The sequence below is a fragment of the Lepisosteus platostomus genome, chromosome 3 (assembly GCF_059453375.1).
Source record: "Lepisosteus platostomus isolate fLepPlt1 chromosome 3, fLepPlt1.hap1, whole genome shotgun sequence".
Lineage (NCBI taxonomy): Eukaryota > Metazoa > Chordata > Actinopteri > Semionotiformes > Lepisosteidae > Lepisosteus > Lepisosteus platostomus.
Genome location: NC_142613.1, coordinates 32,465,878 through 32,481,678, shown reverse-complemented (window position 1 = coordinate 32,481,678; position 15,801 = coordinate 32,465,878). Strand labels below are relative to the sequence as shown.

The 15,801-nt window shown below is 38.5% G+C and overlaps 1 protein-coding gene across 1 annotated transcript; it reads right to left on the bottom strand.

Moving 5' to 3' along the window:
• Window positions 1–4,445: 4,445 nt before the first annotated feature.
• Window positions 4,446–15,520, bottom strand: aldh8a1 (aldehyde dehydrogenase 8 family, member A1). Its single transcript, XM_088625286.1, has 7 exons — window positions 15,221–15,520; window positions 12,094–12,241; window positions 11,024–11,179; window positions 10,159–10,308; window positions 9,172–9,428; window positions 7,572–7,733; window positions 4,446–5,894 (listed from the first exon to the last, which is right to left on the bottom strand). The coding sequence occupies exons 1-7, from the start codon at window positions 15,365–15,367 to the stop codon at window positions 5,442–5,444; spliced, it is 1,473 nt and encodes a 490-aa protein (XP_088481412.1). The 5' UTR covers window positions 15,368–15,520; the 3' UTR covers window positions 4,446–5,441.
• Between the last annotated feature and the right edge of the window lie 281 nt (window positions 15,521–15,801).

Here is a 15,801-nt window from a genome sequence, read left to right as displayed (position 1 = left end):
GAGTGATGGTGAATAGATCAGAGAGCCCTAGAAGGGAGACAGTCAAACAAAGCATATTTACATATTGCGCAAAAGGCCCTCCATGTTTACATATTCACGAACTCGACATCCCCTCCATTCATAACAAATGTCAAGGCTGTTTTAAAACCTAGAGATGGAGTAAGTATAAAGTAACATCAGGTAACAAGGTTGGTACCTTTCATAACAACAGTTTTAAATTTCAAGATGGAACAGAGAAAATTTAGCAAAGAAAGATGCTTATATTTTAACACAACTCCAGATTTATAATTTTAGAGCATACATACAGTAGGAAGCAGAAATTAAATAACTGAAAATCAACACTTACTTAAAAGCGCTCACACCAGGGCCAAATTTCCTAGAAGCCAATTAACCTACCAGTAGGTCTTTGGACTGTGGGAGCCCTTTTCACACAACAAGGTGTGCTGTTTGCTGAAACCACAAAAGGTCAGCAGCTTCATTCAGTGCACAATTATTCTACAACAGCTTCTGCAAAGTATGATGAAGACTTATAGGCAGGAACAAAGAAGTGCTTAAATTAACTTTTATTTTTAATTAATTGGATCGAATATTTTATCCAAAATGACTGACTGTATATCTGTATCAGTTTCGGGGCATGTTACCAAAAGAAATCTGAGTGAAGGCCCATACTGGTCATTTACAACAACAACCCCCTACTCAAGAGTTCAATCAACAAGCTTCCAGTTTCTGGAAGTGTAGAGCTCTTACCACACTGCTGAGAGTGCAATGACTGTTACTCTGCTTGAACCCTGCCAGGATTCAATCGTGGTCGCTTGCAAATTTGAGTAAACACTGCCCCATACACCCTAAACACAGTGGTGAACTCCACTAAGCCAAAGGGCCAGCCCCCCTGCAGCAGCAGAATTCCAACTGTCTAGGTTTCAAGGGAATTACATCACTGCTGTAAGAAGCTCATAGCACAGAGCACTGTTACACTAGCCTAGCTGTATATCAACTTGTAAGCTCCCACCCACAGGTGCTGAATTATAACTTTACTCTCACTCACCATTGGCAGCAACAAACAATGCATCTTTGTTGTACAGCAGAAATCATCAAAGTGAGAACGTTCTTGTCTCTGATGTTGCAAGTTGAAATAAACTAAAAAAAAAGTTTGTGATTTGTTTCAAATTCTTAACTGAGGAGTTGGAAATTTATACATTTTAATTTATATAAAAATCTTCATTTTAGTTCAAAAAGCAATATTACATTGTTTTCATTTCAGTAATAAGAAATAAGGACAACCTGTTCATTTGCCTCACATTTTTATTGATAAAAATTCAAGAGAAAAATAAATGGATACCCCATCATGTGGAAGGAAAGTAAGTAGAATGAAACACTAATTAGGAATTAATTAATACTAATAGGAAGAATTTGGAAGATGTGGACATAATATTTCTGACTGAAGCAAAATATGTAAACAATGAACATACTGCAAATTCAAACATTATATATATAAAAAGAAAATGAGCTATTACCTTTGCTTAACTAAAGAACAAGTTAGTCATTGGAATCTGTAACAGAGTATCCCTCAAGCAAAGCCAGTGATATTCCTCACTTGCACAATGACAAATATATTACTGTGGCCAACTGCAGGAAAAGATGTAATTGCAAGTGATCTTCCACTAGAGGCCACTACAATACATGGCAGGAAGAAGTATAGATCACATTAGTGATTAAATAAAAATATTAATATTATTATTTTAAAATAACTACAATTTACATATAAAGAAGAAGGTAATGGCATTTTGCAACCACACTAATTGAGTTTATTTCACCAGCTAGCTTGTTCTTAGCTATAAAAGGTTGTCATTGGATACTGAGGCACATTCCTTAAAAACTTTCTTGCCAACTGTGATGGGCCTTGTCCCAGACACTGTAAGTTTGAAGTAAATATAATTCTTACCTTTTTGTAAATAGTTTAGTTAGTTGGTTGGTTGCAGCTACTTCATCTCATTTTGGTTTAAACAATCAAAACCACATCCAGAGTCAAGGCCAGATTTAAAGCCTGGGAAGCATGTCACACAATTTCCCATTATGCCCTCTTGTGGACAGGAGGGGAGCTGGTCCTTTTGTCTGTGGTTCTGTGGAGATTTAGTTGCCTGCTCTCTGGTGTTATTTTTGTGGCTGTTACTATTATTTAAATAAACTGAGGCCCTTTTGGATTTTCTGATGGTGGATGGCTTCATTTTTTAAAACTGCTTGGAAGTGGTCTCAACAGATTGTACTGTGGGAGGAAGTGGGCGGATATAACTGCAATATATAAACGTTACACATGAGGCATCTCATTAGACAAGTCTGCATCTAAGCAAAGCCAACAATAAAACACATCATGGGGACTCACAGCAAACAAAAAAACTAAAAAATATATTTAAAAATCAATTTATTGGTATCCAGCAAAGATGTAAATCACTGAAATTTAGAATGGAATAATAGCTGCAGCAGATTGAATAAAGGGACAGAAATATGAAAACCCAATTTGTGGACATGTCAAGTACCTTTTAACATTTTGGTACCCATTTCATTTTGATTACAAGCCAATATCAAAGAAGAGTGGAAAAGAGCCCCTTCAGTAATGAGCATTTTCTTTTTCAACAGCCATTCATGATCCAACAAGACAAAAAACTATGAACATGATTATCTCCAACAGCAGACCAGAAAGCAGACTGGTAGGCCCACTCCTGTCGTCGGAAATTCTTTTGCAAAGGTAAGCACAGAGATCTTTTAATTTTGTTTTCCTGACTGTTGGGACCTAAATATCATGTAGTCTAATTCAACAGACTATAAATCATATTCCCCAAAAATGCTACCAAGAACTCAGACTGCTTGTGTTGAACACAGAGCCACTTATGCAGAAGAGAGTGGGTGATCTTCAGTGGAGAGGGTTGTAAACTATCCTGGCAACTAATTCTTTTCAGTATATCATTCTGCCTGGTTTGACAGATGAATTGTTTTGTCAGGGTATAGAGACTGTCTTTCTTTGCTTCTTCAACTGTTCAAAACTGCAGCCTCTCTTCTCTGTTGTGAGTGACCTTTTCTCTGGGTTGAGCATTTTGTTTAATGTAACTTTATTTATAGTTTAGGTAAAAGTACTGTAAGAATAAAAAGGAAAGAGAGAAGAATTGTAAATGTCCTGTTGGGTCTAACCAAGCTGGCAATCTTTAAGAGTGGTATGAATAGGACAAAACACAGTCTTACTAGTGATTGTGTAGTATTTTTTATAGTGTTTAAGTGGACAGACTGCCTTGCATTGCTGCCTTGCAGTGCTACAGCTCTGGGTTCAGTTCCAGAGCTGGTGTGGAGCTTGTATGCTCTCATGTGTTCTTGTGGGTGTCCTAGAGGTGCATAATTTTCCCCCGCAGTCCAAAAACATACTGTTACTGCAGGTTAATTTGTTTCTGGGAAGACAGGCCCTAGGTGTTTGTGTCTGTAGGTCTTTTCTGTGATGGACTGGTTTCCTGTCCAGGGTGTACCCTGCTATGCGGCTGTTGCATGCTGGGATAGGCTCTGGCTTCCCTGCAACTCTGAACTGGAAGAAGCAGTTAGAAAATAGATGGTTCTGAGCTGAATTTTCTTTTTATAAATTGACTTACAAATTGTGCATTTTTTAAAGCATTTGGGGTTGTAGTTGTTTTGTGTGCGATTAAGGATGGGAATGTGAAAATTAATTTGTAAATTTCAAAGGTAAGGTATGAGTGAATGTTAAATGTATTCTCCCTTTTTGTAAAACTTGTTGACTCTAATGTACTGTTTTTTTAAAGTATAATTTTTGTGAATACATTTAGTGATTAAAGGTCATTTAAAAATATTTAGTCCACTAATTCAAAAGATGAATCGTCTTTTTTTGTATTTCTTGAGACAAAATGTAACATTTACTTGATAATTACTTTCTTTATTCTAGGCTTAGAGAGAAAATGTTGTTTTATATCAAACAAGAGTATAATCCTGATTCCATTTTTATTTTAAGCATGACTTTTCTGCTTTAGGTTTTAATGACTTTAAGATGTATTTGCAATCTCCTCTCCTTCCCTGTGAAAACATTTTGCATCTTAGTTCCTCATTGTTCCAGTTGGCTTCCTTGTTTACTCAGCAAAGATGCCAGTACTACACAAATGACCTCACTTTACATGGACAAAGACTTCCAGTGATTTAAAGTGTAAGTGATTTAAAGGCTTCACAAGGTAGCAGAACAGAACTGCTTGTACTGCTGCTGGCGTTGGACAGTTTTGCTATTGAGAAAAACTGCAATAGTTTCAAAAAATAACATTAGCTTCTATGCCCTATACAACAAAAGTCTGACTGGCTTTATGCATTGATCTACAGAGTGTATGCCTGTCAGAAATCTGTGTGCCATTTTCAATCCATCTCCAGGCTAGAGCAGGCTTGGTGTTTGAAATTAGATGTAAAACTGATAATAAATTATGTTTATTTGACAGAAGTTTAGGCCGAGGTTAAATTGTAATGTCACATGACATCACTCCCCTATGCTGTACATACTGTACATGTAAACACTCACTGGCCACAGACAGTACTGCTGTATCTTTTCTAGCTCCTCTCCTTTCACTCCAGCTGCAACATTGTGGCATTTTCTCCCTGGTTCAGTCCTCCTAAGTGACGGGAGATGTGACAGCACTAATTTCCAACCAGCCCTCTCATTTCCTCGGCTAGGTGCCCAAGTATTGAGCATGCCTTCCCTTTATATTTGTTGGTTAGTTTAATCTTTATTAGAATTTGACCAAACTACTGAACAGATCATAACACACACTTCCATTCCTTAATTTGTGCAGTTTATAACTAAACAATAACAAAAATATATTCAAAGAAATCTCTTTTTGTTGAAAAGTTAGACTTTCATTATTCCAGCATTTTACCAAGCAATGTTTACAGAATAAGTAAGAAGATATAGACCCAAAGCATTCTGGGACAGCAGTATTTTCTCTCTAAGATGTAGCAATTAAATAAATTGGGTCTCACTCACTTATTATTACCTCTGATTTCTTACTGATTCAATTACACTTAAACAGCAGGGTCATCCCTGTCTGGTCCTGGGTTAATACAGAAATACATCAACAAAAATACCCCACAACCAGTGGTTTGTTGTGACAATGTAAATCTGTCTGAGGCAGTATTTATTCTTGGGCAGACCAATTAAACGGATAATATAGTTTTATTCTGCCCTTCACATTACAAATTTTTCTATATCGATTCACTTGACCCACAGGGGAACAACAACTATCACGTACCCAAAGGCTTGTTTATTTATGTTCTATTAACTTGTACTTTGAGGTCCTTTGGGCATAACCTACAGTAGCAACATGTGGTGAAAGCAGTTATTGAGATGCCTACCAGAAGACATTTTAAGGCTGTGATCTGTGAGAAGAGTTTAGAGGCCACTTCCATGTATCTCAGTGTTTAACTGCAATGGTTTTAACCTCAGTGAAGAAATCATATGAATCTTTGGCTCCTTCCCGGCCAATCCCAGAGTACTTCATACCACCAAAGGGAAGGTTGAGGTCGCGGATGAGCCAGCAGTTGGTCCACACCAATCCAGCCTGCAGCTGTTTGGCCACACGGTGGACTCGACCCACATCTCTAGACCACACAACAGCGGACAAACCATACTTCACATTATTGGCCCTTCTGATGACTTCTTCCTCACTGTCAAAGGGCACGATGCATGTTACAGGACCGAAGATCTCCTCCTGCATGCAGCGCGATTCGTCTGAGATGTCAGTGATAACGGTAGGCAACATGAAGTATCCACTCTTGTTCCGTTCAGGGAGGTCCAGAGAGCTGATTCCTTCCCCACACAGCACCTTGCCTCCCTCTGCCAGCGCCAGCTTCACGTAACCCTTTACCTGTTAACACATACAGTGGTGTGGTTTAACAAGAAAGTGATAATACTGCATATAATTCAAACATCCCTTTAAATTTGGAACGAACAGGCCTCTTTAGTGGCTCAGCCTGGTAAAGGTGCTCATTGAAGTGCAGGTCGAGCTCCATGTTCATGGGTTTAAACTGGGTCATGTTACTAGCCAACTATGACTGGGTTTCCCCAAGCAGTGGCACACAACTCGCTGAGAGCCACAGAGGGTAGGGTGGGATTAGTTGGCCAGGACAGTGACCCCTGTAGCCTCAAGGGCTCTTGCAGACATGCAGTGATGTCAGTGAGGCATGAGCCTCTCCTCCAATTGGCGCTGCACCTCCCGCTTGATGCTGTGTCACCTGTGAGGTGTTGAAAGACGAGTGGCTCGACTGTGGGCAGGTCAGAGCATACCGCCAGGATTCCACATTCTCCCCAGTGTGCGGTTGCGGACTGCTTAGCTGTGTTCATAGCTGCTCAAATGTGAGACACATGTGCTTTGCTGTTTCAAATCAGTTAGGTATAACAAAAATGTTTTTTTCTTCTAAATTTGGAATATAAATAACCCAATTCAATTACAATTGGCGAACGATTAATGTTAACTTTATTATCAAATTCCTTTTAAAATTTCACCTTTTGTTTTTCTTTTTATAAACTCTCAATTTCAGATCAGAAATTGCTGGCCAAATTGTTTACAGTATGTGCTGCAAAACCTGTAACAACGCGGGGGTAACACGTGCTGTGACTATTGTCCACCAGCATGATCACTGTCATGCTACTTGCTATTGGACTCATTCTGAGCTCCATAGTGCATTACAGGAGAGTCAGCACTGATAGGAGGCAGCACCTCTCTCATACATGTCACTGAAAGCTCCCAAGTGTCTATCAGGTGCCAGGCTTGTGAACTGATCAACACAAGCCCATATAACCCTGATGGTACCTAAAAGAGGAGCTCCAATAGGAAGGCGCTGATGATAGAGCAATGTCATCTCTGAATCGGTGATGTCTGGCATCAGACTGAGTGCTCTTAGCAGTTAAGTCACTCAAGAGTCTCATCATTACAAATCTAACAGATTTGTTCATTATTTATTATTACTTGTTAAGTTGAAGTAAACAAAAATTTCTGAGGTTGCACAATTTTACCCAACCAGATTGTGTTACTTCAAAGAGCCTTGTTGTGTTATGATTATATTTACAGTAGAAGATTTATGGCATAGGTTTGTCCCTTAAAATTCATTTTTAATTACATTCTTAAAGTATTGTGTATTAAAAAAATACACATTGAAAATATTTAATAAATAATGTGCTTTATGCACAAAATCCTATAAGAAAAGAATAGTCCTTTACAAAAAACATTTTGAACATTTCCTAAAAAGTATATATTTATACTTATATGTATACTTCCTATATAGCAAATGTAATCCACAGCTACATTTCCATAAGTACATAATCAGAAACTATAGATACATGTTCAGGACTCTGACTGCCAGGTTTCTACAAAAAATGTATTAGGTATGTAATTAAATATTTGGTGTGCACCTCACTCGATCATTTCTATAAAAACATTTCCATACACTACTATAAAATGTATATACCATAAAATGTTTGTGCTCCATGTAAACTTAAGTCAACAGGTCTCCAGTTATCATGAAAGAACTTCATAAAACACTACCTTTTCTAAATGCTCTTTGCTGATAAGTGCTCCATTGTGGACAGTAGTGTCTGTGGGAACTCCAGTTTTGTACTTCTGGGCAGCTTCTACAAATCTCTGTAGGAACTCAGAATAGATACTCCTTTCCACAAAAATCCTGCTGGTGCACAAGCAGATCTCCCCCTACAAAAATGAAAAGGCAGTCTTTTAATTAATTTACAATGGTAGATAACATCCAAATTGACTGTCTGCAATATAATTGTTTTCACTGTCTATTGCTATCTTGTATTTGTTGTCGTAACCCTTCTGTCAGGCGGAATAAATAGCGAAATCCCAGAGAGCACAGGAAACAGTTCTTATTCACCAAATTAACAAGTCTGATTGATTCTTTATAAATTATAAATTTAAATTGGTTAAGATTCTTCTACGGGATGTGCTGTTGTACAGACATGAAGTCAGGAATTTTCTTTTTAAATTAATGCTAGTATTGTTAATTTATCTTTAAACCTGCAGTTCCCTTATTTTTATTTGTCCTAGATTATATAAATATATATATCTTTACAGCCTTCATATTTATTCCAAAAAATTATAAAAAGAACCTTATTGTCTAGCAGTTTGATTAATACATTTACCTCAGATATTCTACGTATTTTTCAGAATTTCCGAATCTGCTGATTTTTAACTACCTTCAATGTCAAATTAAACTGCATTTACTTAAGATTTTAAAGGAAAAATTGATCATTTCTTTCTTTGACATACTGTACAAATTTAAATGGAGCAGAAGTACCCTCAAGTGGTCATAAGAAAAACTGAAATTGTACAAATTTGTTTTTAATATGGTACAGTATACGGCTTAGTACTAACAGTAGACATAATCTCCAAATAAGTGTAACAATGTGTGTCATGCTTGTACTTGTTTATAATGTAAATTAAATTCACTGCTGATCTTCTCCCATTTCACTTAATGATGCTTGCAGTATTTCCTTATTAAGCTGGTACCTAAAGCTTAAAAAGTGAAGTAAAAAATCTCCAAAACCGAAAAAGCAACTGCAAAGTACAGTTAAGCGGACTCATGAAAAAAATAAACCTCTCGTCTGTCATCTGCTTGTTTTCTAAGATGTTTCAGATTTAAGTGTGGCTCTGATCTTTTCTCTAAATTGACTTATAACATGTGAGTAGTAACAGTGGTAGAACATAGTAGTTCGGGTGGGTAGCTGCGTCAGCATGCATAGGCTGCAAAGGAACAAGTAATAGGTTTATTCCATGCTGAAAAAAAGAAGAAATAAACACAACGTTTTGGCCGTGGAGCCTTCTTCAGGTGTGAGCTCATACCTGAAGAAGGCTCCATGGCCGAAACGTTGTGTTTTCCTTCTTCTTTTTTTTCAGCATGGAATAAACCTATCACTTGTTTCAGTGGTAGAACAGCCTTGGTTGTAAGGGACCAGTGGATCTGTACTTTATTACAATATTGTTCCTGTAGGTTTCTTACAGGAATTTGAGAGCCTTTGAAGTGACAAGACACTGTAAATGAATCCTGCTGTCACTGTTACTGGACGACTCAGGTCTCTGGAGCGGAGTGCCGGAAGGTGTCGGCCACAGCTCGGCCCCGGCAGCAGCTGACCTGGTTCCAGAAGCTGGAGCGCACCGTGGCGGGGACGCACTCGTCCAGGTCGGCGTCCCGGAAGACAAGGGCGGGATTCTTTCCCCCCAGCTCCATGGAGAGCTTCTTGCAGTGGGGGGCACTGCGCTCGGTGATGCGCTGGGCAGTGGTGGTGCTCCCAGTGAAGGAGATGAGAGGCACCTCGGGATGGGACACGAGAGCGTCGCCCGCCCGCGGCCCCGTCCCAAACACGATGTTCACCACTCCGGGGGGCACGCCTTGGGGGGGAAATAGGCAGGCCCGAGAGCAGTCATTAATCCACCCGCCGCCTCTGAGCCCAATTACGAAACAACACCATTCAGAATGATATCAAAATGGATCTATTCAATTCTTCAGTTATTATGAAAGATAAAACCCTCCCTTTTCAAAATGCTCTTATAGACAATGCCATACTTAGCATATTAGTTATTCATATTCCTTTTTTGAGGTGAGGCTAGAGTAATATTTAAAATTGGCGTAACTACATTGACCCTACAATGTTGTTTATTTTTTGTACCCTTTGAGATGTTTTCTATGAAATTCACGTTATGACTCAATTGTTGACAGCGAATTCATTAGAAAAATGCACTGAGAAATAAGCAATGAGTCTGTGGATAGTAATAACATTGGGTCAGAATGTAGAAAATGACTACTACAGTGTCCATCTTCAGTCGTTCTGTATAAAATATTGGGGTGACTGGTGTGAGGAGGCCTGGGTGTTGTTGTGTGCTCATGAAAACAGGAAGGCAGAGCGGTGGTTACTGCATGGGACTCACTACTAAGAGGTTAAAGTTCAAATCCCTGGGGAATTGTTGTTGTCTATACTCAGATTACTCTTGGAAATACCATGCTGTATAAATCTGTACACTCCAGGTCGTCACTGTAAGTGCATTTATTGTTATCCACTGACGATTTTTAAATTTGGAAAATAAATAAAGTTTTCAGGAAGTGCGTGAAGGCAAAAGTCACCTGCTTCATCCAGAAGCTTGCACATCATCCAGGCAGTGACAGAGGTCATCTCACTGGGCTTAGCCACCACAGTGTTCCCTGTTGCAATAGCTGGTGCGATCTTCCAGGTCAGTAAATACAGGGGCAAGTTCCACGGGCTGATCAGACCAGCTGCAGACAAGGGTTAACACTGCAGGGTTAACACTGCTAAGTTACGCAATGGCAGAAATCTGTTTATCTTTCACCACATAGGTAGTTCACTGCTGAAGGTCACTGGAAAGAAAATAACTTTGTACAGCTGGCATTAAATTAGTCTGTAGTGAAAAAAGAAGAGCATAATGATTTAAAGTGTAGTGAAAAGTACAGCCCCTTAAGAATTTATGGTTTAACATATTTAGATATATTTACCTAGTCCTCACCTAGTCCTAATAGATAAAACTAACCCCATCTGACAACACACAAAATTCTACTTCATCATTGTTTATTTAAAAAAACAGCATTCAAAATCTTTGTCTGGTCTACATTATTCATTCATTACAACTTATGTATTTAAAGCTAGCACTATAGAAATATCTGGCATTATATAACAGGAATTGAAGACTGTCTTCTGGATATGATATATGTCCGCCAGATTCAGAGTTTGTTTGACATTTTGTATAACATTATCACTCTTTTAACTAGGGTATGAAAGCTCCTATCTTAAGAATCTCAAGAAATCATAATTTGCCACTCAAAGAAAACTTACAATGTTAACTGTACTATATAATAATTAGGCTTTAAAATGTAAATGAAAAGCCAAGCACATACAACCTTATGAATTTCATAAGTTATATCCGCAGATTGAACAGAGAATACAATTGGGAAAGGAACTGCAGTGCTGTCTCACCTACTCCCACTGGGCTGCGAACAGTATACAGCATACAGCCCATGTGGTCCATCTGACTGCATTCTGTAGTGTGGTGGAGGACGGAGGATGCAAAAAAACGGAAGTTGTAAGCAGATCTGGGAATGTCCACAGTTCGGGCAAAAGTGATCGTTTTCCCTACAATTAAGAGAAAAGAATACATCACTTTCTAACATTTGGTAGATGAATGTGTTCACAAAGGAAATCACATATTTTCAAGCAAAGAGGCTGAATGCCCCTGTAATGATCAAATGAAATAAATTTCAATGATCTGAACTTATGAATCATTGATGTGATTTAATACTCCAGTTTTTGTGCACCTGTTCACCTTTTCAAAAATCACTTTTTTGCATAATTAGTGCATAACATGCTGGATGAGTTCTTCACAGATTGTTTTTGTATTTATTGTCCTATCCATCCATTTTCCAACTGCTTTATCCAATATGAGGTCACGAGGGAGTCAGAGTCTATGCTGGCAAGCAACAGGAGCAAGGCAGAATACACCCTGGACAGGACACCCATCCATCACAGGGTACACAGACACAAACACACACACCAGGGCCACTTCTTCTAGAGGCCAGTTAACGTACCAGTATGTCTTTGGACTGTAGGCAGAAACCTACACGAACACAGAGAAAACATACTGTTCTGTTTCAGTTGTGGAGTCAAACTATGAATAAATAAATGTTCTTCATTACAACGCAACAACAGCTTTTTCCTCTGTTGTTTCTTGTAACCGTTGTCTTTCCATAAAAAAAACAGAGCCAAATGGAAAGGTCAGTGTGTGAGCTATGGTATTCAAAGTTAAGTCTCCTCAATGACCAGATGACATTTAAGGTGCAAAACACAGTGATTCTCTCCTGCAAACAGAAAAGATGCTGACTATGAATAGGTGAACAGAGAGGTCATACCCGGTAAAAATGAAAGGAAGGAGAAGATGAGAAGTATGAAATATATTGAGACAAGGCACTCATGAAAGGACAACCTCCATAAGACACAATACCTCACCAGAAACAGTAAGTCACACTGGCTCCCCCCCGAGTCTCTCTCACCTTGGTCTTTAGACTCAGCCTGTGCAAACTCTTCCAGGTGAGCATCAATGAGGTCAGCCAGCTTGTTCAGTATCTGGGATCTCTCCATGGGGCTTTTTGAGGACCATGCAGGAAAAGCTTCTTTGGCTGCTTTCACTGCTTCCTCAACCTGATGGACAAAACCAGAATAACTGACTCATTTTCAGAGTCGTCTACACATAACAGAAGACCTCAATGATTTACATGAAATTCTGCAACCCTAAACAGTCGGAAGACGGTTCTTGGTTGAAGACCTCATTTCATAGAGCTGGGACAATATAGTAATCCATCAATCAATCCATTATAAACCATTGATGGGCAACATTAAGTAATTATTTAAGAATGGAGAATGAAAAATTGCAACTGAGATTCTGGGAATATGTTTAACCACCTACGCTTACCTGCTTGACAGTACTTGAAATATTACAAGGTTAAAAGACACACCCTCATGCACTATGATCAAGTATGTTTTATCACCATGATCTTTTTCTACCAGAAGCTGCCACAAAGATCAAAAACATCAAATTAAACTGCAACCTAAAAATAAAACATGCCACAAGGAGCCAAACTTCATTATTACCAAATATCCAATATTGTTTATGAATATTATTTAATATGATCATTCAATTTATTTTCAAGCAATACACTACCAATACACTAGTGAGGTAAGAAAAGCTGATATAAAATAGTGAGAAAAATAATTGTATCACATAGTTGGTTATAATATGATTAATATCTGTATTTTTTTTTCATTTTAAATAGAATCATACATTGATTCATAGTTAACTATAAGATAGTGATGCGCTGATGGTTTAAAAACTGTCACTGTCTCAGCCCAATTATTTACTGTTTACAGGTATACTATCAAAAGGAAAAGCGCTGTGATTTCAAGAACTGGAGCTGACATTATTTTCTTATACCCACCCTGTGTGCAATCAACAGTGGCCTGAGACTCAGCTTTATGGCATTAACCCTTGTTCTGCATGATGACGATGAGGATGTGCAAACATGCTCCTCGGCCACGCCCACCTGTCAGAGCCATTCCTCCTCCTCCGACAGGCTGCAGGAGGGAGAGGGCCAACCGCAGGAGCACCACATCACAGCAAGCTCGCAGGCGCCCAGCCGGTGCCAGGGGCTGCCGCTGCATTGGAAGTCAAGAGAATGCCGCCCACCTGCCAGCAGTCAGTCAGCCAAGTGACTCACCACCCAGGGAGGCCCAGGTGCAGGCTGCTAATGACATGGCCCGGGTTCGAGCAGGCCACAGGGCTCAACGTGCTCTCTAAGGGATCTCATTTACTGCCTAAACTGCTCTGCTGCCAGTCTTGAGCAACACAATGCATGTTACAGTGATACCTCAAGATATGCCCCAGTTTGAAACTGTTAAAAATGGTCTCACAATGAATCTAAAACTGCATGTGGAAGCTTTTTCCATATTACATGTGTACTTGAGGCATTTCCATAACTTTTGCATTGCTTATTTTTGCAATACATCCAGGAAAAAAAACTAATAGTGACAACATTTTACTATGAATCCGAAAAACCCTGAGTTGCCTAGCCAAGTACAAAACTTTCTATATTACTTTGTCAATGTGGTGAATGAAGAAAAAGCTTGCGCATCACACAGGCAGTGACAGAGTTCGTTGAAGTGGCCCCATATAAATGTGGAAACAAAAACTACTTAATTAAACTCTAATAAAACCATTACTGAGAACTTTCTGAGAAAAGAAATGTAAGTCTTTTCTGTTTTATGTTTGCTGATGATCATGTGGGATTCTGTAAATCTCTGCAAATGTCCTGCAGGATTCTGTCAGGAATCTCATTGGAATGATGCTGTGTGACCTATTTCACATAAAATGATGAACAATTTCTGGAAGAAACCTGCAGGATATTTGGTCCAAAAACAGCAGTATTCTGCAAATGTCCTGGTGTACTTAAAAACATTTATATACTGTACATATATTCATGATCATTTTCAGAAAAAAAGTATTCCAATAGTGATAATGAATATGTCATACAACTTCAAGTATTTTTTTTTAATGAAACCACTGTCACAGAGGTTTTGAGCCCAGTGTTAGGTTCATATTTGTGATAATTTCACCACCTATTTTTTGCACAGTATAACTATTAATTTATTTTCAGCTATTTCTCATTGCACAATGCTATTGTGTAAGTAAATTACAAAGACTTCCAAATTATACATTTTGACCCCATTTTTACACAGTACACGGATTGTAAAAGCTAAAACTGCAGCTTAAACCTGGCAATCGCTATCAGACACAGCCCTCTAGTAGCCTAAAATAGGGTATAAATTAATCATTAGCAGTTAAGTAGACATTTACCTAGACTTTGAAGTGCAAAGGTTAATTCTGACTCTGCAATAATCCACATTTTCCAGAAAGACAATTAGCAATACTGGTTTGCTTGTGTTATATGATATATAGTAAAGGCTACAGAAACTGTAAAGCTTTAGTTAAAATTAACCTAAGTAAAGTATAAAATAAAAATAAAAGTGTGCCACCAAGTGTGTGTGATCCAAAGCCCTTTTTATATGGGTTTTTCTAGGGCATCATATTACAACTGCACATCAGCAAAGACAAGTGATTTATTTTTACTTTTAATTACTTCAAAATCTGCTAGTTAATGGGACATATCTGAGTTTCTCTTTGTAAGGGCTGAGACTTTATGGCACACAATGGAAGAGTTAAAAATTAGTTAAAACAGTCCTGAATATACATTTGTGAACAACTACAACAGCATTTAATTAAATCCATGAGATGTTTTCATTTCAAAAACACTAATAAACCCTATTCATATTTTTACCTTACACATAGTAAAAATGTGTGGACATGTATATTCTATTTTTTAAATATATATACATGTCTCATTAAACCCCTGCGATGGCACAGGGCCACTCGACAAGAATGTAGTTACAGCAGTGTGCATGTGCTATTCTTGTTAGAGAAAATGAGCTACTGTAGCAGAGGGCCCTATAATTTTATTTACTACCCACATAACCCCAGTTGTTGAAGAAAGATTCCTTCGCAAACCCCTTAAGATAACAGAGTTTAAGCAAAATATAATACATTTCTACATGGATAAAACATCTCACCTCCTCCTTGTCGCTGTCGGGCACTTTGCAGTACACCTCTCCAGTAGATGGATCATAGGAATCTACATGTCTGGAGCACTGCACGAATTTACCTCCTATGTAATTCTCCAGCACTAAGTGTGTCCTTTGATCTGCCATCTTAGGCATGATTGCTTTGGTCTTTATTAGTTTATACTACACCTAAAAATCACAGCAGCGTCCAGTACAGGCTACAGCTTCACTGTCACACACACTGTCTGCTAGCAATCATTTATTCAACTGGTTTTAATGCCGCCCCTGTTCTGTAATCCGCACCTCTCACTCGAGCGAACAGCGATTCCGGTAACCAATCACATTCCGCGAAAGGAAAACCTGTCAAAATCAAGAGACCAATCGCGACGGAAAGGGGGAGGGATATTCTCCTGCCGCTGACAGCTATCCCTCTTGACCTTCTACTATTCAGTAAAGATTATATACTGTATACTTAATAACAACCAAACCTCCTTTGAATTTAATCCCTTACATATTTGCATATATTGATGTCACTTGTATATCTATATCTTTAATATTAATGTATGTCATTGTCAGTCTCCATGATGTAG